The sequence below is a fragment of the Panthera tigris genome, chromosome D3, assembly GCF_018350195.1.
Source record: "Panthera tigris isolate Pti1 chromosome D3, P.tigris_Pti1_mat1.1, whole genome shotgun sequence".
NCBI lineage: Eukaryota > Metazoa > Chordata > Mammalia > Carnivora > Felidae > Panthera > Panthera tigris.
The window spans coordinates 22,775,040-22,802,279 of record NC_056671.1 but is presented as its reverse complement, the minus strand read 5'-3'; the positions used below and the strand labels follow the sequence as shown (position 1 = coordinate 22,802,279).

At 50.9% G+C, this 27,240-nt stretch overlaps 2 protein-coding genes and 1 non-coding gene across 6 annotated transcripts; 2 read left to right on the top strand and 1 right to left on the bottom strand.

Moving 5' to 3' along the window:
• The first annotated feature begins 324 nt into the window (after window positions 1-324).
• SEC14L2 (SEC14 like lipid binding 2) lies at window positions 325-20,925 on the top strand. Of its 4 annotated transcripts, none has more exons than XM_042962647.1 (12): window positions 325-606; window positions 2,732-2,807; window positions 7,227-7,270; window positions 7,673-7,732; window positions 8,000-8,188; window positions 9,225-9,320; window positions 9,496-9,556; window positions 10,187-10,270; window positions 14,638-14,744; window positions 14,850-14,989; window positions 15,129-15,298; window positions 20,666-20,925. In XM_042962647.1, exons 1-12 carry the CDS (start codon window positions 553-555, stop codon window positions 20,794-20,796), a joined length of 1,212 nt encoding a protein of 403 aa, XP_042818581.1. In that variant the 5' UTR covers window positions 325-552; the 3' UTR covers window positions 20,797-20,925. The 4 variants fall into 4 exon arrangements, with proteins under 4 accessions (XP_042818581.1, XP_007082610.1, XP_042818583.1 ...); XM_007082548.3 differs by lacking the exon at window positions 325-606 and adding an exon at window positions 809-902; XM_042962649.1 differs by lacking the exon at window positions 325-606 and adding an exon at window positions 964-1,224.
• On the bottom strand, window positions 18,793-18,865 carry TRNAK-CUU. The gene has a single exon. It is a non-coding gene; the product is annotated as a tRNA-Lys (tRNA).
• Window positions 20,926-23,759: 2,834 nt separating the features above from the next.
• Window positions 23,760-26,826, top strand: MTFP1 (mitochondrial fission process 1). Its single transcript, XM_007082550.3, has 4 exons — window positions 23,760-24,117; window positions 24,860-24,987; window positions 25,290-25,522; window positions 26,628-26,826. Exons 1-4 carry the CDS (start codon window positions 24,051-24,053, stop codon window positions 26,698-26,700), a joined length of 501 nt encoding a protein of 166 aa, XP_007082612.2. The 5' UTR covers window positions 23,760-24,050; the 3' UTR covers window positions 26,701-26,826.
• The last annotated feature ends 414 nt before the right edge of the window (window positions 26,827-27,240 follow it).

Below are 27,240 nucleotides of genomic sequence, written 5' to 3'. Positions count from 1 at the left end.
CAATGGCAAAGAGAAAGAGGGCAGGGGCTCCAGAGAGAAATGGCCAATACCATGGTTCATCACAGGGCGATGTCTAGGTTTCAGGAGTTGGCCCTCCACAGCGGCACCAGGCAAGCTCTCCACCGTCTGGGGCAGTGAGGTTCTGCCCTATGGGGTCTGATTGCAGGAGAGGTCATTAGGTAGCACCTAGATGGGGAAACTGAGGCCCAGAGAGTCAGGTGTCTCGTCCAAGGTCACAGGGGAGCTAAGGATAAATTTGAGACCAGAACCCAGATTTCCTGACCCTCTAATGTGCACTGACCTCGGCCCGGGTGGGGCACTCCTGGTCGCCTCCTGCCAGGGTCTCCGACTTCAGGAGGATAGAGGGCAACGCGCCAGAGGCTCCCGCGCCCAGCGCATCCCTCCCTACTCCACCCCTCGGGATCCTTTAAGAGGCGGGGCTTGGCGGCCAGCCCCGAGGCCCGGGCAAAAGGCTGGGACTTTACTCCGGCGGCAGAGAGCGACCCGTGCTCCATCAGCTGCCGCAACCGCCGCGCCCGCGCCCGAGCCACGATGAGCGGCAGAGTCGGCGATCTGAGCCCCAAGCAGAAGGAGGCGCTGGCCAAGGTGAGTCCTCATCCTGGCCCGGCCCCCGCCCCCCGGCCCGGGGCCTCACCTTCCGGCAGCTGAGAGCTGGGAAGGAACTGGGCGGGGGGGCGAGCGACGGTGCAGGACCGGTGGGAGGCTAGCGGAGCTGCGGCCGGCAGCACCTGGCGCCTCGCGCCCCTCTCCCCGAGGCCTGCCCCTCCCTACCCCCGCCCGCCGAGGAGGCCCCAGGGAAGTTTGGCCACCCCAGTCTCAGCCCCGAGCGAGACCTTGGCGGTGCCACCTGGGAAGAAGTGGTTGCTTGGAAGCCCTTGGAGGTAGCTAAGGGCACAAAGGCAATATTCATTCACAAGACTGGCAGCCGGGCCCTGGGGGCTGGGGCAGGGCCCCAGGTTTCCTTCCATTTCCGGGAGGTTTTCCTCTTACGGGGCAGCGGCACCCTGAACAGGGCCCTGACAGCTCTTGAGGATACTTGGAGAGCCCTTTCTGGGGCACCAAGTCTCTCTGCCGACCTTGGACAAAACCCGTCCTTCTCTGTGTGCTCCTTGATGAAACGAAGTGAGGGGTTGGACCCGATGATGTTGAAGGGAGCACCCTCATGTGAAGGCTGGAATCCTATCAGCGACTCACTGGGTTGAGGTTAGTTTGAGCTCAGACCAGCCCTCCCTTGTCCTGCAATCCAGGCCCCTCCCTGGGACTGGGGCAGATGTTCTTCAGAAGGCTAGAAGGTAAGCCTGGCTTTGTCTTGGCGCCTGGGCAGAGGAGGGGGCAGCAGTTTGAAAGCTGGACCCCCTCTCTACCAACTGAATCTACTTTTTGTTGCCCTTGAGGAGAGGGGAGGTTGGCTGCTCTGGGAGCCAGAACCCATTGGGTCCGGTCTGAAGGTTTGGAATCTTCACAGCTGAGCAGTTTTCCATCGCTGGACAGGGGGTGGGGGGCCAGATGTCTCCTGCCATGGCAGTGGGCTGAGGCATCAACCCCATGAAGGCTCTGCCCCAGGCTGGGCCTCCCCCATCCCAGGGAGGCTGGATAGGGAGGTTTCAGGTTTTACTGCTGACCTGCAGGGGAAGTCAGGCAGAGAAGGGATTAGGTGGTGATTAAACTGGAAACCAGGGGCTGGGTAGGGTCCTTGGTGAGGGGTGGCTTCGTGCCTGGGCCCTGGATGAGCAGTTCCCCTGGGAGTCTGGGAGATGGGATGGGATGGGATGGTTCAAGTCCCTGGCTGACCTAGGCAAGGGGTGGAGGTGGCAGGTCCTCATTGGTCCCCTCTGGGCTGTCCTGTAAGGTCAGTGAGTAGGGAAAGGTGAGTGGCCAGGAGCAGGAGGCATGGGGAGAGCACGTGGGGGTGTGCTCACCTACTTGGAGGTGGATGTCCACATCCCTTGTTTGGCACTCCCTGCACTTTCCCCCTTCATGGCTTCCTGTTGGAACTGTTCCCTCCACCTGGATTGCCCTCCTCCCTCCTCCTGCTGCCTTTGAAGTCCTTCTAGCCCAATGCAAATTGCCATTTTTTTGAAGTCATATGAGACCACTGTCTTCCTGGGCCGGTCATAATCAAACTTTTCTCTTCCTCTGCTCCCCCAGCACATTGCTCACCAGTCCATTACTAAAGGGCAGAAGACTACAGTGGCAAGAGTGTGCTGTCTGGCCTCGGACAGACCTGGGTTTGCATCCCAGCTCTGCTGATTACTAGCTGTTCAGCCTTGGGAATGTTACTTAGCCTCTCTGAGCTCTAATTTCTTCATCTGTAAAATAGGGACAGTGAAACCTCCAGGGACTCTGAGTGAGGCATGAATAAGATAAATGCCAAGTTCAGTGCTGGGCACACAGGGAACGCTTGGCAAACTGATAGCTTTTACTGTGGCATGTGCCAGAGTGTCTATTATCACAGCTGGGAACACATATGCCCACCTGCCACACTGGAGTGGAAGTGCACACAGCCAGGCAGAGGTAGTGTCTTACTTCTTTCCTGCCTCCTCCTTGCTATCCACTGAGGCAGCAGAGTGTACTATGCAGCCCATGTGCCAGCCAGTGTCTACAAGTTGACCCGTATTGAAGAGAGGTCTAGCAAAGTCCCTGCGGAGAGCCCCCAGCAGAGGGTGGTTGGGGTGGGACCTGCCACTCACCCTACTGCCTCTCCCTACAGTTTCGGGAGAATGTCCAGGATGTGCTGCCCACTCTGCCAAATCCAGATGACTATTTTCTCCTGCGCTGGCTCCGAGGTGAGGGAATCGGGGCTGCGGGAGGCTGGGGCAGGGGCTTGTCCTGGGTAACAGAATGGTGCACTCTGGAAACCCTGCCCCTGGCAATCTGAGAATCCGGAGAATTCAACCTTTAGAACCCAAAGGGCTCTTGGCAATTGTATAACCTTGATCCTCCTATTGGGTAGATAACAACCCTGAGGCTCAGAGAGGTGAAGTAACTTGCTCCAAGTCACACAGTGCTTGAATTACAGGCAGAGAGAAGACTAGAACTGGCGGACTGACTCCCAGCCCAGTGCCCTTTCCATCCATTTGATAAATGCACTCTCCTGATGGACTTGGGGAAATGGGTTGAAGAAAAGCCTAGGAAGACCAAGCCACGTGAGAAGTCAGAGGCAGAGCCAAGTTTAGAACCAGAGTGCAGGCCCCTGGGAGAGGCCGGCCCCCTCTGTGACCTCTTGGGATGGCAAGCCACCTGCTGCCAGCAGTTTAGGCAGCTTGAAGGAGGGGCAGAGTGCACGGGGAACGTGGGAGCACTCAGCCAAACCTAGGTTGACAAGACTGCCCTCAGGCCACTACTAGGCTCCAGAGCCTCAAGTTCTAGCTCTAATTCTGCCCTGGTCTGGCTGTGACGTGTGGGCCAGGGGCACACATCTGCTTTAGGCTCCTCTCTGCTAGAACAGGACCAGACAGGGTGCCTTGCCTATTACAGGATGTAACATGACAGAACTCTGTGTGTGGTGATGAAATGTACATGTTTCTACTAGCTTCAGAGTCCAGTTCAGCTCCATGCCCCAACTCCTGAAATCTCTCCTTTCTTTTTTCCCTTTTTTTCCTCCTGTGGTTCAAGGCATGTGCTACCCTCTCTGGTTCCTGTGACACACTTTTTTTTTCTTTATAGAAATTCTCTTAACAGACACTGAAATAATAGAGAAAATTCCACTGTGTTAGACTGGCAGAGATTCAATTATGATGTAGAATCATAGCCCCAAATATTAAAGTACAAATCATGCCTGATTATTTATTTATAGATACAGACACACATGTACATACCTTATGGGTCTTGGGACAGGTGAAAAGATGTATTTTCCTTTTCTGTCCAGAAAAGGTACTAGTATGTATCCCATGGTAGGTGCAGCCAGGGAAGCCACACAGGGCCCTGTGTGCCTCTGGAAGTGCCACTTGCCCTTTCCCCCAAAAAGAGCTGTGACCACCCCACCAGCACCACCATCAGCCCACTTGGATTGGGTGAAGGGGCGGCACGGGGGCTCAATGGCCTCAGTCCAGGGGTGGAGGATGTTTTGCTGAAGGGGCTTAGCTAGAAGTGGGCGGGTAGGCAGTGTGGGAAGAATGTGCTGCCTTAAAGAGCCAGCTGTAAGACGATCAAACACCCCACCGAGCTGCTGTTAGGTAGAGACGTGTGGTTTCAGAGAGATGAACAAAATAACACAGCTCTTTTATCTAAGAGAAGGCCACCTGGGCTCCTGGCACTTGGTTTCCCAGGCATTCCCAACTCCCTAGCCCTTGGATAACCCCTCTCTTTGCAGGCATACAGAAGAGTATAGTCATCCTCATTTGCCAGTTAAGACAACTGAGGCTCAGAGCAGGGAAGGCACTTACCTGAAGGCACACAGCTAATGAGAAGCAGAATCAGGGCAGAAACCTGGGGCCCCAGACTCCCAGGCCAGCAGTCTCTCTAGGAAGCCACAGCTGCCCTCTGAAGACAGGCTCTGCCTCTTCAGACAGAGGAAGTGTCTCCTCTGCCCTTTGTGCCTCACATTTCCTGGGCAGGAGCTCAGGCTGGGTCAGACTCTGCTATGAATTTCAATTACGGTTTTTGTTGCCTTTTTTTTTTTTTTTTTAAGGAAACATTTTCCCTCTTACCTTTGATTCTAAAGGAAACATTTTCAAGGCGCATGCCAACAGAATGTCTTTCTCTAACCTAGGTGTGTGAACTCGGGCTTCTACTCTTGGCCCCTTCCCCTCACATGGGTTGAGTTTTCTGCTGGCCCCAAGCCCTGAGAGCAGGCACACGAGTCTGTACTGCTTCAGTACAGGGTCAGGTGGCCAGATGAAAACGAGGAGGTGGTAGAAATATTGTGTGTGTGTGTGTGTGTGTGTGTGTGTGTGTGCGTGCGTGCGCGCGTGCGGTGTGGGGGCAAAGGATGTCTGAGTCTTCTTCACTAGGACTAGGAAGTGATCAGATAAGAACCCAGGACAGCTGCTCCTGGACCAGCTTCTCTGACAGTGCCCTAAGCCATGCTTTGAGCTGCCCCTGACTAGGGCAGCAGGAGCTCTGGAGAGGCCCGACTCAGCAGGCATGGGGAGGCAGTCAGGGCCAAGTGGCAACTTGGGGAGGGCCCTCAAAGGAGACGCTGGATGTTGGACTCTGGCAGATATTAGGGAGCGCCCTCAAAGAAGACACTAGATGTTGGATTCTTGCAGATACCGGTTAACTGGAGAGCCACCTGGAGATAAGGGGGCTCACAGTTCACTACCACTCCTTCACAGACCAGCTGGGTTCCCCCATCATGATAGCATGTTGCTTTGCATCTTTCATGTGTTTCCAGATCATTAGATGATTCAGTCAGAGATGTGCAGTATCTTGTGCAAGGTCAAACTGCGAGAAAGTGGAGGGGCAGAGAGGCAAACCCAGATTATATTCCTCTAAAAGCCGCCCCTTGCTGCCATGATGGCACGTAAAGGGTGGCCATCAGAAGAAACTTCCTAAGAGCAAAGGCTGTTCACCAGTGTGTGTCCAGCACCAACGAGAGGGGTGGCATTGGTCAAATCTCTTGATATACCCTTTGGGTGCAGGAGCGTGGACTGGATTTCATGATAGCAGAGTCAGGGAATGTGCTCGGCCACTCCCAGAGATCAGTGATTAAGGTGACAGTCCAGAGGGCAGCCTGTCTGGCCCAGCTTCCAGGGCTGTCAGCAGTTCTAGATACCAATCAGATCCACAGAGGACATGCAGCTGGGAGGCAGAGTTCATAGGTCAGTTGGCAAAATTGGTAAGAGTCTGGATCTCAAAAACTCTTTAAAGGATCAAGTGAAGCTGATTGTAACAAGAGAAAATCTGATAGGGATGGGTCCAGAAAACCACCTCACAACATATGGGATGGAGGCTTCCCAACAGCACAGCTGAAAAGGATTTGGGGGTTTCCGTTGACTGTAAGCTCCATCTGAGTTAAGGGTGGGACTGTTGCCGAGAAATTTCTTAGGCTTTGTTGGAGAAGGGTAGACAACACCTGGTGCTGTGCTCAGTTATGGACAGCACACTTTACTTTATCATTTAAAAAAAATTTTTTTTAATGTTTATTTATCTTTGAGAGGCAGAGACAGAGACAGAGACAGAGCATGAGCGGAGGAGGGGCAGAGAGAGAGGGAGACACAGACTCCAGGCTCTGAGCTGTCAGCACAGAGCCTGACGCAGAACTCGAACCCACAACCCACTAGATCATGACCTGAGCCGAAGTTAGATGCTCAACCAACTTAGCCACCCAGGTGTGCCTGGACAGCACACTTTAAGAAGGGCACTGGCAAACTGGGAAACAACTAAAGGGAAGTTCTGTAGATGGACTTGAAACTGGGCTGTGAGAAATGGTTAGAGAAAGGATCCATGGATGGGCAACATGATAGCCGAGAGGACTCAGGTGGCAGCACAGAGTTCACTAGTATTGAAGAGGCTGTCACATGACTGAGGAAGCGACCCTATATTCTGAGTGTCCCGGCTGTGGACCTCAGTGTAACAATGAGGGCTGAGTGCAAAGAGCAGTGCAGATTACCTGGAAGGAGGTGGCATTTGGGGTAGTGAGGTCTTTGTGTTCAAGTTTGAGCAGAACGACTTGGGGTTGGAACATGAAATGAAGACTTGGCCCAGGTGAACTTGAATTCTGAAGCTTTCCAGGAACCGTGGGAGGAGGGCCCTCTGTGTCTCATTAGGGTATGCATGGATCCTTTGAAGATAGGGCAAGGTTGACTCGAGGCAGGTTGACTCGAGGCTCATCAACTCTATCCTACTGGGATGTTCTGCCAGATCCACCCCAGACTGTGGGGCAACTATGCTCATCTTTGAACTGTGGATCAAGTTCTCAGAACTGGATGTTAGACCATGAAGATTAACTTTGTGTAACTGGAGAGGCAGAATGATAAAGGGGTCCAGGGTTTACTTTCCATGAGAGAAGATAAGATCTTTCACCTATTGCATCCACTAGGGTAAAATTCTTTTAATCCTGAAGTTGCAAGGCTCTAGCCACCTGCCCTGATCCTTGACCTTCAGGGACTGTGGTGTTCCAGAAGCACCCAGTGAAGGTCTTCATGTTACCTTCTGCTTGTGGGGTGATCTGGGAGTCAGCCCCTGCGTGGGAATAGGGAAATCTCCCTGTCCTTGGATGCCCAGCCTGCTGGTCTAACCCTAATCACGTTTCCCTGTTACAGCTAGAAACTTTGACCTGCAGAAGTCCGAAGCCATGCTCCGGAAGGTGAGATCCATTTGGCTTCATAGCCCACTGTTGCCTCCATTCCTGCCTGTCAGAATCACACTGTGCTTCCTTTGCCCACCCTGCCCATCCAATCACAGCTTTTGGCTTGTGTGACATATCTGAGTATTAGCTGACCATTGTTACCTTATACCTCTGTGACAAAGTGCATTCCCTTTCTTGGAAACACAGAACTTTAATAGTTCTGGGCCAGCCAAGAATTATAATCCCTTCTTCCCAGACCTCTAAACCATGCAGTGCCTTCTTTTCCATTCCTGCCAGTTGCCTTCTCATGACGTACCTGAGATGTGATGGTGGCCTCTTCATACTGTCATCTATTGCTAGATACCCCTTAAGGGTTCCCCCCACTCCTGCTCTTTTAAAGCCCTGACTGTGTGTTTGCAGCACGTGGAGTTCCGAAAGCAAAAGGACATTGACAACATCATGAGCTGGCAGCCTCCAGAGGTGAGGACAAATGATCTTGCCCCATCCCTACGTTGGGTCTGTTAGACCCACAATCTGTGCCCGAATCTGGTGGACTGGGACCTTCAGAGGAAAGGTCTGACAATTCTAAGTGAGCCCCAGTGGTTCCCAGGGTGGGTTATCTATTGGCACCCAGGAGAAGGCTGTGGAGGGAGAGCTTGATGAACCCCTGGGAAGGCCCTGGGATACAAGGAAGGCACGACTGCCCTGGGCCTGCTGACCAGGTGCCTCCTCTATGTTTTTGCCCAGGTGGTCCAACAGTATCTGTCAGGGGGCATGTGTGGCTATGACCTGGATGGCTGCCCCGTCTGGTACGATGTCATTGGACCTCTGGATGCCAAGGGTCTGCTCCTCTCAGCCTCCAAGCAGGACTTGCTCAAGACCAAGATGCGGGACTGTGAGCGGCTTCTTCAGGAGTGTGTCTGCCAGACCGAAAAGGCAAGTGGGCTTAGCACGGTTGAAAATGAGTTCATCACAGTAGAGGTGTTCAAGCAGAAACAGGCATATCACACAGGGATTTAAGCACAGCTTCAGGACTGGGGCCCAGACGTTTGGATTTCACAGACGAGTGAAATTACAAAGTTTTGGGGACTGACATACGTTGCCAAATTTTTATTTTTCCAAGTAAGGACTTAAAAAGAAAGTGTACCAGCTACTATTGCCATAATCAGCCACCAAAACTATAGGAATGGCATAATCTCAGAATAAAGAGCAGTCCTTTAAATTGAAGAAATTTATTACATTATCATTGTTTTTCTCATTCATCTGGGCACCAGTAAAATCTTTGTCATGGACCAGCCTGTCCTCGGACAAGTGTTTGGGTACCGCTGGTGAGATGAGCTCAGAGTCTGTATTCAAAACAAAAAGGTGAGGACAGGTGATTCCCTCTCTAAGAAAACGACTGAAGGGAGAGCTGGAGCCACACTGACCATCTCTTCTGCCTTCCTCTTCAGCTATCATAAGGATCCAGTGAAATGAGGTGATAAATTTGGGAACACTCCAACACCGTCATTCACAAACATGCACTGAGAGCCCAGTGTGTGCAGAGATCCTGCAGGTTGGGGACACAGAGAATCATTAGGTGGGCATGTACCCTTAAGGGCTTAGGTTGGATGGAGAGTCTCCGTGCCTGCTCACCAGAAAAGTTGCCCAACGAGGCCCCACGGACTGAACACTACCAGGTGCTGCACACAGAGGAAGGGGGGGCACCAGGTCAAACTGCAGAACAGAAGGGACCTCAGAGAGACTCTAGATCCACCCAGTTGTTTACTGACAAGAACAGGGACACCAAGGCAGGAAGAGTGACTAGCCTGGGCCACAATTCTGGCCTGGGGGTGATTATTTCAACATGGAAGGCCCTTGGTATGGCCCTGTCCAGATCTGGGCCCATGACCAAATCAGCAAATGCCCTGAACTGGCGTGGGCTTCTGCATTGCAGAAGCCTGATGTGACTCTGCTCCTCTGTCCTCTGCAGATGGGGAAGAAGGTGGAGACAGTCACCCTGATTTATGACTGCGAGGGTCTTGGCCTCAAGCATCTCTGGAAGCCTGCGGTGGAGGCCTATGGAGAGGTGAGGAGCAGGGCTGGGAGGGGGCTGTGAGGAGGAGAAAAAGTAGGAGTGAGCCCCTCTGCTAGGATGCTCTGTGGGTGAGGTGATGGGGGCGGAGTCTAGCCTGAAGGAGGCGGGGCCCGCCTCCCTGGTACAGAGGTCTGGGCCCTCTAGACTCCGAGATTTGTTTCCACAGTTTCTCTGCATGTTTGAGGAAAACTATCCGGAGACACTGAAGCGTCTTTTTGTTGTTAAAGGTAAGTTGAGGGGCGCCTGGGTGGCTCAGTCAGTTAAGTGTCTGACTTCAGCCCGGGTCATGATCTCATGGTTTGTGGGTTTAAGCCCTGTGTCAGTCTCTGTGCTGACAGCTCAGAGCCTGGAGCCTGCTTCAGATTCTGAGTCTCCCTGTCTCTCTGCCCCTCCCCTCCTCATGCTTTGTCTTTCTCTGTCTCTCAAAAATAAATAAATGTTGAAAAAACAATTAAAAAAAAAATAAAGGTAAGTTGGGAACTATCTGTGATGAAGTCAAATGGGAAAGAGGGGCCCAAAATGTTACTGGGACAGGTCCAGGGGAGTATAATGGGGTGAGCCAGAGGAGGGGATCTGGGGACCCCTGACATATGCAGACTGGGTTACAATTCACAAAGCTTTTAGGATTTATTACCTCCTTGGAGCCAGCCAGACGGGTGAGATAGGAAGGCAATACCCACTTTCTAGACAGGGAAGCTGGATGTCAAAGAGGTGCCTGTGCCAAGCCTCACACCCTGGGCTGTGTGGGCTCCACAGCACTGGGGAGCCTGTGGCCTGACACAAGGGACTGTGGAGGACACTGTTAGGGACAAAGTGAGCCTTGCTCCCGGTCTCACATTGCCTGGTCTCTGTTCCAGCCCCCAAGCTGTTTCCTGTGGCCTATAACCTCATCAAGCCCTTCCTGAGTGAGGACACTCGCAAGAAGATCATGGTCCTGGGAGGTGAGTAGCCCAGACTCTTCTCAATGCCACTGGATGCTCTGTGGGCCAAATTGGGGACAGCTTTAGATGTATCTAAGGTGAAGGCTTCCTCTGCTGGTTTGGTAGCAGTGAGACCCAGGAGCAAGTAGGGGCCGGGCTAGGGTCTGCCTTTCTGTTTTAATAAGAACGCTTTCTCTCAGACACTCTAGAAGAAAGTACTGAGCTCAGCACTGTAGATGCAAAGATGAACAAAATACCAGTCTTGCCCTTAAGGAGCTTACAGGGTAATAGGAGAGAGAAGACCTTTAGAGAGAAAGCGATGATACAAGCTAGAAAAGGTACTAGAAACAGCAGAGAGAAGGTGCATGGAGGAAACAGGAGCAGAGGTTGCTTTCAGTTAGGGGCAACTAGGAGTTGCTTCCTTTGATGAGCACCTACTGTGTGCCAGGCCCCCTGGATTAGGTGACAAAGATGAGTAAGATAGAATCCCTTGAAGAGCTCCAGGCCCTCTTGGGGAAGGGAGATGCAGACAACACATTACATGTAAAAGAGAGAAAGCAAGTGGGTGGGGACACTGAGCAGGAACACTCACCTTCTTCTGACCCAGGAAGGAGCAGATGCCTACCTCACCTGAGTGCTACAGAATGAGTTAAGAGGCAGCAAGATGATGCCAGGCAGGAACCTGTTGGGCAGAAAGAACAGCACTGAGGAAAGACCTTACACACCGTGGTTTAGGCAATTGTAGAGAGCACGGCAGGGTGTGACAAGAGAGGGGCCACACTGGAGAGGGGCCGAGAGCCAGGGCACAGAGAATCCAGGGCACCATGCTGAGGAGCCTGGACATGACTCTACAGGCCACTGGGAACCACGGAAGATTCTGAGCAGGGAAGGTACTGGCATCAGATTCTTAAATTAATTAATTAATTAATTAACTTTCTAGCCATTTTATTATTATTTTTACTGTTTATTTATTTTTGAGAGACACATCGACAGAGTGCAAGCAGGGAAGGGGCAGAGAGAGAGGGAGATACAGAATCTGAAGCAGGCTCCAGGCTCACAGAGCCCGACGCAGGGCTCAAACCCACAAACCGTGAGATCATGACCTGAGCTGAAGTTGGACGCTTAACCGACTGAGCCACCCAGGCGCCCCTATTTTATTATTTAAAAAAAAAATGTTTTTAATGTTTTTATTTATTTTTGAGAGAGACACAGAGTGAGTGAGGGAGGGGCAGAGAGAGAGATGGAGACACAGAATCTGAGGCAGGCTCCAGGCTCTGAGCTGTCAGCACAGAGCCCGATGTGGGGCCCGAATTCACGAGCCGTGAGATCGTGACCCGGGCTGAAGTTGGACGCCTAACCGACTGAGCCACCCAGGTGCTGCCCCTTATTATTTTTTAAAATTTATGCTCAAGTTAGCTAACATACAGTGGTCTTGGCTTCAGGAGTAGATTCCAGTGATTCATCACTTACACATAACACCCAGTGCTCATCCCAACAAGTGCCCTCCTTAATGCCCCTCACCCATTTTCCCCCACCCCTCCACCCCCATCAACCCTTAGTTTGTTCTCTGTATTTAAGAGTCTCTTATGGTTTGCCTCCCTCTCTGTTTTTATCTTATTTTTCATACCCTTCCCCTATGATCATCTGTTAAATTTCTCAAATTCCACATATGAGTCAAATAATATATTTCTTTCTCTGACTTATTTTGCTTAGCATAATAGCCTCCAGTTCCATCCACGTTGTTGCAAATGGCAGGATTTCATTCTTTTTCATCATTGAGTAGTATTCAATGTAGTAGTATTCAAAGTAGAATTGTATATGTGTACCCCACCTTCTTAACCAGGATCAGATTTTTACTTTATATTTTAATTTTTTAAGTTTATTTATTTTGATAGAGAGTGAGAGAGAGCACAAGCTGGGGAGGGGCAGAGAGAAGGAGAGACAGAATCCCAAGCAGGTTCCATGCTATCAGCGCAGAGACCGACGTAGGGCTCAAACTCACATAATGTGAAATCGTGACTGGAGCTGAGATCAAGAGTCAGATGCTTAACCAACTGCACCACCAGGCACCCCAACCAGGATCAGATTTCAAATGGAGACACATTTTACTGGCAAGCTTGCAAAGCACAGGTACCAATTTGCAGTGTGGCCACAGTCCATGCAAGAGGTGTTGCAAACCTGAGCTGGGGAGGTGGCAGTAGGGATGGAGAGAAGAGGATGGACTAGAGACTTACTTAGGAAGTGAAACAGCAGAACTCAGTCGACTGGATAGAGGAAGGAAGAGAAATCTAGAAGTGACTTTCTGGTGTCTGGCATGAATGACTGAATATCACAATCATTCTGGTACAATTCGTTCAGCTAGAGAACACAACTGGAAGAATAAGCTTGATGTTGAGTTTGGGGAATCTCTGAGATACACAAATGTTGGGGTTACTTGAGCCTGAAGCTGAGGAGAGAACTCCAGTTTGGAAATTCGGGAGTTATCGAATACAGGCAGCAACTAAAACCTTGTGAGTAGATAAAGGATGCCCACAGAAGAGTGGAGGCTCAGCCCTGGGGACTGTCCAAGCTCAAGGGCAGGCAGAGCCAGAGGAGCCCACCAGGGAGAATGAAGAGTGATTGATGAGGTTGGCAGGACCACACCCGGCAGGGATTGGATGTGCTGGGGAGCTGGGAGAACATCAGGGCACAAGAGGGAAGCTGGAGCAAGAGACACACAGGAATCAAGCCAGCCACGGACAGAGAGGAGCGGAGTTTTACCGGAACATTAGGTGAAGTTGGTGGGAAGAAAAGACCACAGAGGTAGATTGGGACTGGCTCCTGGCAGACTCGATGCCACCCGTGGAATTGAACTTAGGGGTAGGTAATACAGATTCTGAACGTTTCTGAATGTTCACCATTAGGCAACACATTGAAAGTGGAAATCTTCCCAATGTGTATTAATGAGCCCCGGGAGCAGTGTGGAGCATTCTAGAAAGTACAGGACTTCTGGGATTTGGTCCTGACTCTGCCAGCAACAAGTTCTGCTTCTTGTTGCCTCAGTTACTCTCTCTGTAAGATGGGAAGTTCTTTTTGGCCTTATTCCAACTCTCCAGCTGAGCTGGGGGAAGACATACAAAATCTGAGCAAAAGGCTCTGATGATTCTTGGCTTTTCTGCTGCTACCACCCACCATGAGCATGCGGTGGTTGGGTTTCCTGGCAGCAGAGCTGTAGAGAAGGTGCCGTCTGTTCTCCCACCCACACCTGAAACCCTTTCAACCAAACCCATCTCAGTCTCGGAAGATACAGGATCTTCAGCAGAGGAGGGAAGACATTCATTTTGGGCTGGTCAGTGAGGCTTAGAAGCACAGATTAAATCACTCCCCAAACCACAGACGCTGTGTCATAGGAGTTGCATGGTCCCGGGACCCTAGAAATCAGAGGGTTGGGAGACTCTGGACAGTCTCTGTGGGCTTCCAGCCAGTACCAACAACAGAGGATACTGGGTTGTACCCCATGACTTGGAGCTGCTGCCTATTTATGGTCTATATAGTCAGCATGGAAAGGTTTCCAGCATCAAAATATTGTACTTGGCTGATAATAGGTTAGGAATTTGGTTCTCAGCATTGGTTGCACTAGAATCAAACTCTCCAAGTCAGGAAAGGGCTTGGTTATTTACAAAAAAAAAGGGGGGGGGGCGAGTCACTGGCAGCTTAGACAGCCTGAAAAACAGCAGAAGTAAAGTCGTGGCTGGGGTAAAGCCAAGGGAACCCATTTCAAGGGCCACTCTACAGTGGTGCATTCAGTAACTCACAACTGAGCATGATTCGTATAGATGAAAGTAGGGGATGAGACACAGGGTTGTGCCCTCCTGGAATTCAGTCTACCCAGGACAGATTATGTTGATTCAGGCCCTCCTGCTTGATGCATATGCTGTTCCCTCTACGTGGGATGCCCTTCCCTTTCTTTGTTCCCTCTGCCTGCACTGCAGGTATTTGTATCATCTTCCAAGGAGTGATAATATATTCTGATGTGCGTAGGGCACTTAACAGTTTATGGCATCTTCTCAAGTACTTAGTTCACTTCACCCCCCACTGAAGCCTTGCAAGGTGGGAGGAATCAGGCTCAGAGTGAAGCAATGCCCAAGGTTGTTCAACTGGCCAGAGGCAGGGGAGACACGACTCAAGGTGTTCTGATTCTTAGTTCAGGGCAGGGCAATCCTCTGGGTGATGGTTCCTCCTGAATCCCCTGCAGATCTGTGTGTATACTGTGTACTCCTAATGCCTGTGTTTTGCGTCCTGGGGCAGACAGGGTTTTTCCTGCCTCTTTTGTGTTGACCACCAGGGCCGTGAGGAAATCTTGCCTAGTGGTGACCCTTTTTTTCTCCTTCCTTCCCTCTACTGCCCAGCAAACTGGAAGGAGGTTTTACTGAAATATATCAGCCCTGACCAGCTGCCTATGGAGTATGGGGGTACCATGACTGATTCTGATGGAGACCCCAAGTGCAAATCCAAGGTAGGGGACTGCATGCCCCCCGCCGCGTAGCCCATAGGGCTAGGGGATCGCCCGGGAAGCCTGGCTCAAATGCCCATTCCAGTTCATTCTGTATTCTGCTTCTAGATCAACTACGGGGGTGACATTCCGAAGAAGTACTATGTGCGAGATCAAGTGAAACAGCAGTATGAGCACAGTGTGCAGATTTCTCGTGGCTCCTCCCACCAAGTGGAGTATGAGATCCTCTTCCCCGGCTGTGTCCTCAGGTAGTGCTCTGGACCCTAGGAGGCAGCCTGTGCCTTTGAGCCAGTGGGTGGGCCGGGCTGGTAGAAGCCCTGGGGGCAGGACCCCAGAGAGTGCACACGTGGACGGAATCACGTCTCAATGGGTGGATGTCTCCTGCAGGTGGCAGTTCATGTCAGATGGTTCAGATATCGGTTTTGGGATTTTCCTGAAGACCAAAATGGGGGAGCGGCAGCGGGCAGGGGAGATGACGGAGGTGCTTTCCAACCAGAGGTACAATGCCCACCTGGTCCCTGAGGATGGGACCCTCACCTGCAGCGATCCTGGCATCTGTAAGTCTTGGCTTAGAGCCCCCGCCCTAGCTGTCTGCCTGTGAGGTCCCTCTTTCTCCATGGGTTTGTGCTCTCAGACTGTTAGAACTAGACATAGGGCTCCATCAGATCAACCCTCTCCTGACATAGATAAGGAAACCTAGGCTTGGACAGGTACAATGACCAGGTGACCCTGCTGGTTAGTAGCAGGGTGGGACTCTGACCAAATACTCCCAGGTAGAGATGAGTCATGGTGCGAGGTGATCACAAGGGTTCAGAATACTTGCTATCTGGTATAAGACTAACTGGATCTATGGCTGTCATCAGACATTTCTTGGGAATGTTCCTCTCCCCAGACATCAGAGAAGCAGAACTTGCCTGGGTGGGTGCAGGGATCCCCGGGTGAGCAATGCTGAAAAGCCCAGTCTTGATCCCTCTGAGCTTCATTTATCTCCACCTTGATCAAAAAAATGGGCACAGACCATGAATAGGAAGTTTGGGCAAGAGGAATAAGAATGGCAAACAGGCATTTGAAAAAGTGTTTGACCTCACTCAACTTTGTAGTATCTATTAAAATTCCCTTTTAGCAATTCTAATTCTGGAAATTTAGTCTACAGGAATGTTTATACAAAGACACAAGGATATAGGTACAGGGATGTTCCTAGCAGTCTGGGAAACTGGCAATAAACTAAATGGCCTTAATAAGATCTCGTTAAATGAATTATGGTCCATGCATACATGTATATGGAACACAATATACACATTAGAGGGAATGAATTGACACATAAGATGTCTGGTACATGTTTTAAAAAAACAAAGAGGAAGCATAGCATATGGTATACACTCTGCTTTTTTTTAAAACATGTATATTAAAAATAATTCTGGGGAATAGTGGTTATCTCTGAGATGGTAAGAAGCTTATAGAGGGCTTTAATTTTTTTACATGAGTTCTGCAAATAGTTATTTTACAATGACCACGTACTACATTTATAAGTAGAAAAACTACACACACACACACACACATACAGACACACACACACTTCCCTTCCAGTCTCCAGTTTCCTTTCTATTAGAGCCAATGGGCCAGGCATGGAAAGTCAATGAGAGCAAGGGCTTTATCATTAAGCCACTTGGATATGACTATAGACTAGTCCTTAGGCAAGTGACAGCCTCCCCGGGCTTCGGTTTCCTGATTGCTAACTGGGGATCAAACTCTCTACCTCATGGGGATAGGTCTGTGCAGCACTTAGCATAATGCCTGGCGTACAGCAAGCACTTAACACACTGTAGTCGCCATTATTATTATTAGGGCAAGACCTGGCAGGGAGAAGGGCCATCCTGGAGATGGTGTTGGAGATGGGAGAAGCCCTGTGCCCCATTTCTAGGGTAGCATCACTAGGAGATCTGAGCTAGCCCCCAGATGCCTCACAACATCATCCCGATCTCAGATTCCATGTACTTCCCCACATGCCAGGCAATGTTCAGTCTCTACAGCCCCTTCTTCAGATGTTCTGTGGTATGGCTCCCCACGGAGGAGGAGTATTCTTGTTAGTGAGCAAGCAGGCAGGTCCTTGGAGGAGAAGGCATATTACTACATGCTTCAGTAAGAACAAGTCCTAGCACACCAGCCCAGATACTATTATCCACAGAGCATAAAGTATTTTGTATATAAGCTTCAATTTTTTAAAAAAAGTTTGTAAAAATGTTTAATTTATTTTTGAGAGAGAGAGGGAGAGAGAGAAAACAAGTGGGGGAGGGGCAGAGAAAGAGGGAGACACAGAATACAAAGCAGGCTCCAGGCCCTGAGCTGTCAGTACAGAGCCCGATGTGGGGCTCAAACTCAGGAACCATGAGATCATGACCTGAGCCGAAGTCAGACGCTTAACCGACTGAGCCACCCAGGCGCCCCAAGCTTGAATTTTTTAAAATATTTTTTTAACTTTATTTATTTTGAGAGAGAGAAAGAAAGAGCGAGCAAGCCAGGGAGGGGCAGAGAGAGAGAGAGAGAGAGAGAGAGAGAGAGGAGAATCCTAAGTGGACTCCATGCTGTCAGTGCAGAGCCTGATGCAGAGCTCGATCTTACAAACCATGAGATCATGCCCTGAGCCAAAACCAAGAGTTGGACGCTTAACCAACTGAGCCACCCTGGTGCCCCAACTTGAATTTTTTTTAATGACAGGGAAGCTGAGGTATAGAGAAGGGATGTCACCTCTCCCACAAAGTAGCTTGTATGAACACCGAAAGACAGAGGACATGAGGCAATCCTAGAGTCCTGGTCCAGATCTCTAGGCCATAGCCTATCCTAGAGATGATCAGGTCTGCCCTGATGTTACAGAACAGAGAGTGGAGTCCCAGACCAGGGAAGTAATTTACCCAAATTCATGCAGCCAACAGTAGTGCCCCACCCATTTTCCAGCAGTGCTCATTACCAATTATAGTACCAGAAGGACACAGCCTGAGAGAGGACCAGGAACCTTATAACATAACCAGGCTTAGGTTTGCAAATCCCAAATATATTTTAGCTCTTCTTGGATACATTCCCAGATGGAACGTTTATCGGCCTGTGGGGCCTTGACTGCCGCTTCTTGTCCATTCCAAGGAGGATTAGAGGCAGGTCACAGCATCCACCTCCCAGGTGTAAAGACAATGAGGTGGGATCAGCTGTTGTCTGGAGCCATGGCTCAGGTTAGACCTGAGCCCAGAGAGAATGCAGTATTAGGTTACAAACTTACCTGTGGGAGGGCAGTGCCCTTGGAGAGCCAGGTGACCCCCTGCAAAGTGGAACATAATCGCTCAGTGGAGAAATTAAAACTCTGTGCCAGCCTCCAGTGGTAAGAACACATTAATTCTCCCCAGGCCACACGGGTCCTTGCCCAAGTGTACTTAATGGCTGAGAAGGAGAAACAAAGTCTGAATTGATTTCACTTATTTTTTTTTCTCAACTAAAATTTCCTGAGGGCCTGAGTGTAGAATACTTGGAAAGAAGATTCAGAAGAAAAGATATGGACTTTGTCTGCCAGGAGTACTTAACATGGTCTAGAAGACCTAAAAGACTAGATGAAGGTTCAACAGTACTTCCAGGCAGTGTTGGGGAGAAGAGAGTCTTGGGGAGAAGAGAGTCTAGCCAGGCTCCAGGAGGCTTGGTTTCTGAGTCCCCCCTGTGCCACCAACTCTCCAAGTGTTTTGGGCAGGTGTCTCTAAGTAGTTTTTGCTTTCCTCCCCCTCCCCCTCCCCCTCCTTCTAAGTTTATTTGTTTATTTTGAGAGGATGAGCAGGGGTGGAGCAGAGAGAGGGAGAGAGAGAATCCCAAGCAGGCTCTGCAGTGTCAGCACAGAGCCCCATGTGGGGCTCGATCCCACGAACTGTGAGATCATGACCTGTGCCAAAGTCAAGAGTTGGCTGCTTAACTAAGCCACCCAGGCACCCCAGCTTTTGCTTTCCTTCTTAAAATGAGGGGAGTGGGCTAGAGCAGGAGGTCTTTTTTTTTTTTAATTTTATTTTTTAAGTAGTTTCCATGCCCAACGTGGGGCTTGAACTCACATCCCTGAGATTAAGAGTCACATGCTCTACCAACTGAGCCAGCCATGCTCCCATAGAGCAGGAGGTCTTAATCTGGGGTTTGTGGACTCCCCATAGATGTGACTGTGAATCTTAAAAGACCAAACCACCTCCCTTTTATAACATAGAGTGTCTAACATCCCCTTTTCTATTCTCAAATGAAATTCATGGATAATATAACCCATCTAAACACATGATTTAAAAAGCAATATAATCTCCCACTGGGAGAAATAAAAGGAAGTTAATTTAGAATATATATTTGTTTCCATACATAAACGAGAGGGCATGATTACACCCATGTGCTGAGACTCTTCAGAATGGTGCCTTTCCCATTGGGACCCCCTGCCCCCAAGGGTCCATGATGGGGTCCAGGGGATCTGAAGTTGTATGATTTCATCAGATTCTCAAGGGGCCAGTTCCCCAACAAAGGTTGAGGAGCCTTAGCCTGGAAGGATCTCTGAGGGCCCTACAGGCCTGTGAGTACATGATTAGTGTCAAAATGAACCACGTAGTTCATGAACTCCACTTCCCTTGGGCCTGGGCCTTAGAACAGCCTCTTCCTTGTTTCTGAGAGCAAAATATCATACAAGGCAGAGCCATCTTGATCCTGGTGCTTGGTCCAAGGAGCTCAGACCTTTCCTCTAGCATGACTGATTCTAGTTGCTAGGGCTCTGTTGTCCAGGACAGTGAGGCAGTGTCTCTCTTTCCGGAGGGACTACTGGTTCTGAAAAACCTCTGTGCAGAGAGAAAATCAATGAGTAATACTTCCTTCATACCGTGAAAAAAGTGTGGGTGGAGTGTCTACTCAAGGTCTAAACTATGTATTTTATTTAGGGGCAGGAAAGAGGAGAGGTTAATTCTGAGGATTAAATATACTTTTTTTTTGGGGGGGGGGGCTTGTTCTAAGTTTTTATTTTTGCTGGGAAAAGCGAGAGAAGTCCTGGATAGGGAAACGGCAGAGTGAGTGTTTTTGTTCTCACACCCTGTTCTCTTGAAGGGGTACTTGACTGAAATGGAACAACTTCTAAAAAAAAAAAAAAAGGGTTAGATTAAAAGCAGTCTGTTCCTCGGCCAAGGCTTCAAAGCCTTCTCTGCCAACTGCATGCCCACTTTGAGTTTTCCTAATCATTTATGATTACAAACAGGGGCGAAATGAGCATCTTTGTCCATTTATTTGGGACAAATTCATTGGGATGAATTCCTGGTTCAAAAATTCTGTGTATTTTTTGCCTTGGCCAGAAACTGAACAGGGCTCGTCTTTTTCCAGGGTCCAAGGCAGGCAACAATGCAGACCAGAGGGAAATTGCAGCTCTATCACCTCACCATGTGACACAGTGACCTCCTTTTTATACCCTATAAAGCAGGATTAATACTGAATTCATAGTTACTTGGAGCAATAGTCTAGTAGTATATATAGATTACCGAGCCAGGGCTGAGACACATAAGTAGGCATTTTCCCATAACTATTATTATTTTGACAACTACTGCTGCTACTAATTCTGCTATGCCATTTCCAGGCCCAGTTCAAGTTCTAACACCTCTGAAAAGCCTTTTTACGTGATTTCAGTCAATAGGGCCCTCTCCTTCCAAGCTGTTAACAGATATGGTTGTCTCTCTCACTCATCTGGCACTCGGCATGTTCCGTCTCATATATTTTTTTCTCTCTGTGAATATCTTGTCGACCCAGCTTGATTTAAGTTTCAGAAGGTGAAGGACCATTGCTTATGCCACCTTCATCCTCATTATGGACCACACTGCCTTGTTCAGTCAACAAAACTCGCTGCCCTTTGTTAGAATTGCCTGAATGTCTGGTTTTCTGCCTCCCCTCAGATGTCCTGCGGTTTGACAATACCTACAGCTTCATTCATGCCAAGAAGGTCAGTTTCACTGTGGAGGTCCTGCTTCCAGACAAAGCCTCAGAAGAGAAGATGAAACAGCTGGGGGCAGTCACCCCAAAGTAATGCCTCCTCCCACAGAAGGCCTGGCTCCCTCAGTGTCTCCCTGTCAGTTTCTGTCCCTTGTAGCAGTCATTTGCCCAGTATCCAGATGCCTCCCAAAAAACTGGGCTACAAGAAAGACCTTGGGCTGGATTTGGGAAACTTTCATTTCGGAATTAGGAAGAGGGAGAGTAGCAGGAGAGGGTCCCCTTGCCTCTCAAATTGCTAAGAAGTCCCAGGGTCTACCATCCTATAAGCTGTGCCAACTTGACCTGTCCAGTGACAGCTGAGACAGGAAGTGAAAGGGGGGGGGGGGAGATGGGGGTGGCAGCAGGGAAGAAATTAGAAAAGGGGGGAGAGATTGAGACCTAACACTTCAGGGAAGCCAGCTGTAGGGGAGGAACTTGTTCCCAAATGAAAATGTTAAGTCTAGATCATAATGAGGAGTATAGCAAGGTAGCAGGTTGCTAGAGTTATGGTGGGGGTCACAAACTCTTCTAAACTTTCTATCACCAAGGCTGGGATCTTTTGGCTTTGCCTACCAGGTCTCAGAAGATGGTCTGAGTCAGTGTAGATCTTCCCACTCAGGGGTAGACAGGAAGGCCACCTTGAGATTTTTGCAATTCTTGGGACCCACTGGCTGTCTCTTTAATTACTGATTGTCAGTGACTCAGCTTCTCAGGACAGTGAGATTTGGTGCCCAGCCACTGTCCTCCAACGTAAACAAAGCACAGGGAAATTACCTCCAGGGATCCCAGCTCCATGATGGGCCAGGGAGGTTAGGGGTGGGGGTGAGTCCTGAGGCTTCCACCCCCCCTTTTCAGTGCTGCCGGCCTCTCATCAAGTTAACTCTCCATTTGAGCACCCCACACAAAAATGACAAGTGGGCTCAAAACAGTAGATCTCAGTGAGTGCATTTCCCAGTCTGAGTCTCCCACGGTGCCGGCCAGGCCGCTTCCTGACTGACCTCAGCAATGCTTTGGCAGTCCCATCTCTGTGGGAGGCATTCGGCTGGTGCATCGGGTTCCTGGTGTCTGGCGGGGAGGCTGCCCGGGCAGGGGGCCAAAGCCCGGGCCAGCATCTGGGGGCAGCCACAAACGGCCTCACAGGTCCCCAGCCCCTCCATCCACAGTGACGAACAGGGGGCGCTTGGCGACTGGAGGGCACGGACCCTGGGGGCAACCACAGCACTTAACACCACGCCCTGCAAGCGAACACTGGAAAACGAACCCGCCTGGGCCCTCGCAGGGACTGCTTTCCCTCCGAGACCCAGGCCCCGGCCCAGAGTGGGGAGATGGTCTGGTGAAACTGCGTGGACAGCAGCCAGACCGCTTGGCAGGGGTCACCCCGACCTCGGTTTACAAAGCTCTGTTAGGAAAATTAACCAATGAATAAAGCAACATTCAGTGCACAGGAAGTGGAAATCAATGCCCGCCGCCTCGCTCCTCTCTGCCCCTCCCTCAGAACGGCAAATTTACGCCTCAGCAGCACCTAGCCGGCAATAGGTGGGGCGCATGCGCAGAAGTCACCCGTTACTTCCCTCTGGCGCGCGCTTTCCCTTGGGGCCCAACAGCCAGCTTGCCTTCAGGCTGGCCCAGCCCGTTGCTGTCTTCCGCCATCTTTGTTAAGGGCACCAGGGCGCGCTACTGGCCGCCTTCAAGGTCAGGGCGGAGGCCCCGCCCCACTCGGTCCCTCGTTACGCGCCGGAAGGTTCTGGCGCGCTGTTAAGTGCGGGTCTGGGGAGTACGTGCAGCGCCTGCGGTGGGCCCGGGGGGGGGGAGCGGACGAACGACACTCACGTGGTGCTAGGGACCGTCTCCTAATTCCGCGTCAGCATTACCGATGTTTCCGGGGCTAGAGATCCCTTTGGGCCCAAGCCCAGCTTCCTACGAGGTCGCCGCCAACCGGCTGACCTACACGACCGAACGATGACAGATACGGCCAGGGCTGAAAATGGGGCCCTTAATATTGAATCAGTGGTCTTCATTTTCTCTGTCTTTATTTGATGACAATAAAAGCTAATTCTTTAATGAGCGCATACTGGGTACCATGCAACAACCCTGTGCTTCGTTAGGGCCCTGGGTTGTTGCAGAAATTCAAGGAAATTACGTGCAAAGCGCTTAGAAGAGAGCCTTAACAAGTGAGTGCTCAGTAAATACTGACTACTCATAAATTTTACTGACGTGGCTAATAGGTGGCACAACTGGGATTGAACCCAGGACTACCTGCCTTTAATGGCTGCATCTTCGCTGGCAAAATCCAAAGGATTCAGAGCTTTAGTGAAGTGCACTCATTGCCCACATGAGTAAACCGAGGTCCAGCTGGGGAAGAGTTTCTTAGTAACCACTACCCCCCCAAGACCACACATTCTGTTCTGCTCATTTCCCTGAAGTCTTGTTTCCCTTGACTCATTCATTCGTTCATTCATTCATTCATTCATTCAAGGTCCTGCCCCCAGGAAGCTTGGTCTGAGGGTTATATTGATCCAGTTAGAACCCAGAGCTTGATAAATGAACATGGCACCTGCCAGGAAGGCACTCGAGTCCAAATACCCACCTCTCCAGGGCGCTCACCATTCACTCCCCAGACTCATTAACTCAACTCCCCTTAAGAGCGTGGAATCTGGAGCCACACGGCCTGGATTCAAATGCCAGCTTCACCACTTAGCTGTATGACCTGGAAAGTGACCCATCTTTCTTGTGCTTCTATTTCCTCATCTGTAAAACGGGGGTCCCAGGTTGGTGGGAGGGCTTTAAGAAAGTAATCTGTCTAGAGTCTTTAGTCAATGGTCTGACCAGTAAACTTAACAAATGGTTACCTAAAAATAATCCTTGCAACTGTCCGAGGAGTGAACATTGTGTTCCGCATTTAATACATTAATACATTAATAAAATGAGGCTTAGCGAAGTACAGCCTATTGCCTGAGGTCACACAGCTATGAAGTGTAATTAGGAAGTGTAGCTTCCCGCATTTGAACCCCCGTCTCTTAGGCTCCAAAACTACAGTCAGTCAGTCGTGGGAAAGGACTGCGCCAACCGCTCAAACCCAGAAAAAACGTGAAGAAAATTAATCTGTAAAGCCCAAAGCCCAAGCCTGGGAGAGGGGCTTCAGTGCGCGGGGTAATTTGCAGACGCTCCCTGCTGGCGGGGACAGCGCGACCTGTCCTTCAGTCCCGGACCTTCAGCCGGTCCTGCCGCGGCATACTGGAGCGGTAGTGGAAGCTGAAGTGGTATCGGCGCAGGACCGGCTGCAGTGGCTGGTGCGGAGGTGGAAGCGCCATGTCCGAGCCGCCCCCGCGGGGTGCTGAGCGCGACATTTTCCGAGACACGTGGGTGCGGTACCTAGGTGAGAGGGGGCCGGGGGTGCGCGAGGGGCTCGGCGACCCCTCACCATGTGGCTGGAGAGGTAGGGGTCGCCAGACGCTGGTCAGGGGCCTGGAGAAGGTGGAGGGATCTTAGTTCTCATTCTGCCCGGGCCAGAGACTGGGCTCAGAGAGGGCTAGGGACTTGCCCAGAGTCACACAGCTCAGGTCGGCCCACCCCTGCCCTCGGGGTCTGTCTGTACAGATCAGTCTCCCAGGTGTAAGCTCCAAACGGGCTAGGAGGAACGGGGGCGGGGGGGGGGGTACTGGCTGTAGAGTCAGATTATGGGTCCTCATACGGATTCAGTTTGACTCTCGGTTTTCTCAGCGTAAAGGAATGAACGCAGCGTCTCTCTCATGGGGTGGTAGTTGTAAGGGTAGAAAGAGATAAGGCACAGGAAAGGCCTGGCACATGGTGAGTACCTCATCAGGGAACTTGCTCTTAGTCTCTCCATTAGTGCTCATGCTTCTAGAACCCAGACTGGGAAGGCAAGTGAGTGATGATAATGGTGACTGTACTCAGCGCTCCCACAATGGCCCTAGAATGGAGGTAGGTTTCATGGACGCCTCTTTATAGACTGGGAATCGAAAGCTGGGAGAAGTAAAATCACTTACCTAAGGTCACCCAGCTCCTCCTTAGCAGGCTGGGAATTAGGACTAGTGCCCCCTTGTGGAGCAAACCATACCCACTCCTACCCCTGGAATTAAATGTCTCCCCTCCAACAGGCTATGCCAATGAGGTGGGAGAGGCATTCCGCTCCCTGGTGCCAGCGGCTGTGGTGTGGTTGAGCTATGGTGTATCCAGCTCCTACGTGCTGGCGGATGCCATTGACAAGGGCAAGAAGGCAGGAGATGTGAGTGTTAGCCTGCCTCTCAACCCCCGACCCTAGTCCACTCCCTTGTGATTTAGTCCCCAGCCTTGCATGTGGTAAAATCCCTTGTGGGACAGTCCAACCCCTACAACCTTGCCTGGTGCAGTCCATACCCCCATCCTGTTTGTAGGGTGCTACATCCTGCCCCCAGCCCTGAATTGGTACAGTCCAGAACCCGACACCCCCAACCGGCCACTTCCCTCCCCTGGTCCAACCTCATGCCCCTTGTCCACAGCGTTTCCCACCTCTGCCCTGCTGGATGAAGTATCTCTTGTCCCTACCAGGTGCGAAGCCCTGAAGCAGGTCGCAGCACCAGGGTGACTGTGGCTGTGGTGGACACTTTCGTGTGGCAGGCTCTGGCTTCTGTGGCCATCCCAGGCTTCACTATCAACCGTGTGTGTGCTGCCTCTCTCTACATCCTGGGCACCGCCACCCGCTGGCCTCTGTCCATCCGCAAGTGGACTACCACTGCACTGGGGCTTCTGGTCATCCCTGTCATCATCCACCCCATTGACAGGTGAGTGCCCCTTCCAGCCTCAGGGATCATCCACTCTACAGGTGGAGATAAGCTCTGACAGACATGGTGTCCCCACTTTGCACACAACAGTAGCAGCAGAGGCAGGGCTGGCACTCAGGACTCCTCAGGTAGAAAGGACAGTCTGTGTCCTCCTCATATGATCCTGGCAGGTACTTTGGCAGTAAACATAAGGAGGATGCCTTGAGGGTATGGGACACAGGACCAGTAAGTTCTAGAAAGAAAACCTAGTGTTACAAAACAACCGGAGGCAGGCAGGAACAGGTGCGCATTGGAGGGGAAGGGTTTGGGGAGATTTTGGTGACAGGAGCCCACCTGAAACTGGGCTAAGTAAAATAAGAATTAATTGCTTCATGAAACTGTAAAGTCCAGAGTTATGCTACTTTCAGGCATGGCTGGATCTAGGCACCCAAATGATGTCATTAGGGGTCTTGGTCTCCCCATCCTGCTGTCTGTCTTCTGACACCACCCCCTATTGGCATGGCTGGATCTAGGCACCCAAATGATGTCATTAGGGGTCTTGGTCTCCCCATCCTGCTGTCTTCTGACACCACCCCCTATTGGCTTCACTCATATTCTCCAGGGGAGCAGAGATGGCTTCCAGCAGTTCCCAGCTTCCATCCTACCAGCTTAGCAAGACCTATAGGAAGCTTCTTATAGTTGATCATAAATAAATAAATAAATAGATAGATAGATAGATAGATAAATAAATAAATAAATTCATTCATTCATTCATTCCCAAGGAAGGCTGTCATTGGTCTATTCTGGACTGAGTGCCTAGTCCTGAGCCAATTTCCCTTTTCTGATTGGCCAGGTGTGGGTCATGTGCCTGCTCATAGAACCAAAGATGGGCCAACCTAGATCAACATAGAGTGGGAGGAGCAGTCTTTTCCCGAGGGAACATAGCTGACCCAAAGGCCCAAGGGTTAGCCTTGTAACCTCTCTGTGCCTCAGTTTCCCCAACTGAATAGAGAAATGGCACTGTGTCCTGCATCTAGGAATCCCTTCGCTGGCCCTGACCTCCTGCCTCCCATTCCCTCACTAGCACCCACTGGTCACCTGCTCATCACTGTCCACTGTCCCACAGATCAGTGGACTTCCTCCTGGACTCCAGCCTGCGCAAGCTCTACCCTTCAGTGGAGAAGCCCAGCTCCTCCTGATCCCGCCCTGGTACCTGGTCTGTGAGTTGGCCTACTCCCTGCTCTGGTCCAACTTCCTCCTCTTGCCAGGGGATGTGGATGCCTGGCTTTCTGGGGTCTGAGGCCCTGGCGTCTGAGTATATTTGAGCCCAATGGAAAGTGAGAGACAAAGGCCTCAAGGAGCAGCAGCTGCAGTAACTCACAGAAAGGGGACACCTGAACCCTATTTGCTTCCATGGAATCCGTGATACTGAGTGGGAGTGGACCTGTCTTTTGACAAGGAAGTAACATCCTCCCATGGAGGATAAGCAGACTGAGGCCCAGATAGGGCCAGGAATACAGCCAAGATCACTTGGCAAGCTGGGGACCCAGGAGTCCCAGTGGCTTGGCCCCATGGCAGTATGGCTGGACGGAGGAGCAGCAGACACGGAGAAATGTAGCAGTGCAGTGGCGGGCACCCTCAGGACTGATTCTCCGGCCAGCCCATCCCTGGTGCAGGAGCTGCTCGGACCTGCCTGGAAGGCAGGACAGCCCCCGGCCCAATAAATCCTCAAAAAGTTG

Excerpts from the sequence above, each read along its gene's own strand:
- SEC14L2 (XM_042962647.1), top strand. The coding sequence starts at position 553 with ATGAGCGGCAGAGTCGGCGATCTGAGCCCCAAGCAGAAGGAGGCGCTG. Across the intron at positions 2,808-7,226 it reads TCTCCTGCGCTGGCTCCGAG|CTAGAAACTTTGACCTGCAG; the intron begins GTGAGGGAATCG and ends TCCCTGTTACAG. Across the intron at positions 15,299-20,665 it reads CTGCAGCGATCCTGGCATCT|ATGTCCTGCGGTTTGACAAT; the intron begins GTAAGTCTTGGC and ends GCCTCCCCTCAG.
- MTFP1 (XM_007082550.3), top strand. The coding sequence starts at position 24,051 with ATGTCCGAGCCGCCCCCGCGGGGTGCTGAGCGCGACATTTTCCGAGAC. Across the intron at positions 24,118-24,859 it reads CACGTGGGTGCGGTACCTAG|GCTATGCCAATGAGGTGGGA; the intron begins GTGAGAGGGGGC and ends CCCCTCCAACAG. Across the intron at positions 24,988-25,289 it reads AGGGCAAGAAGGCAGGAGAT|GTGCGAAGCCCTGAAGCAGG; the intron begins GTGAGTGTTAGC and ends TGTCCCTACCAG.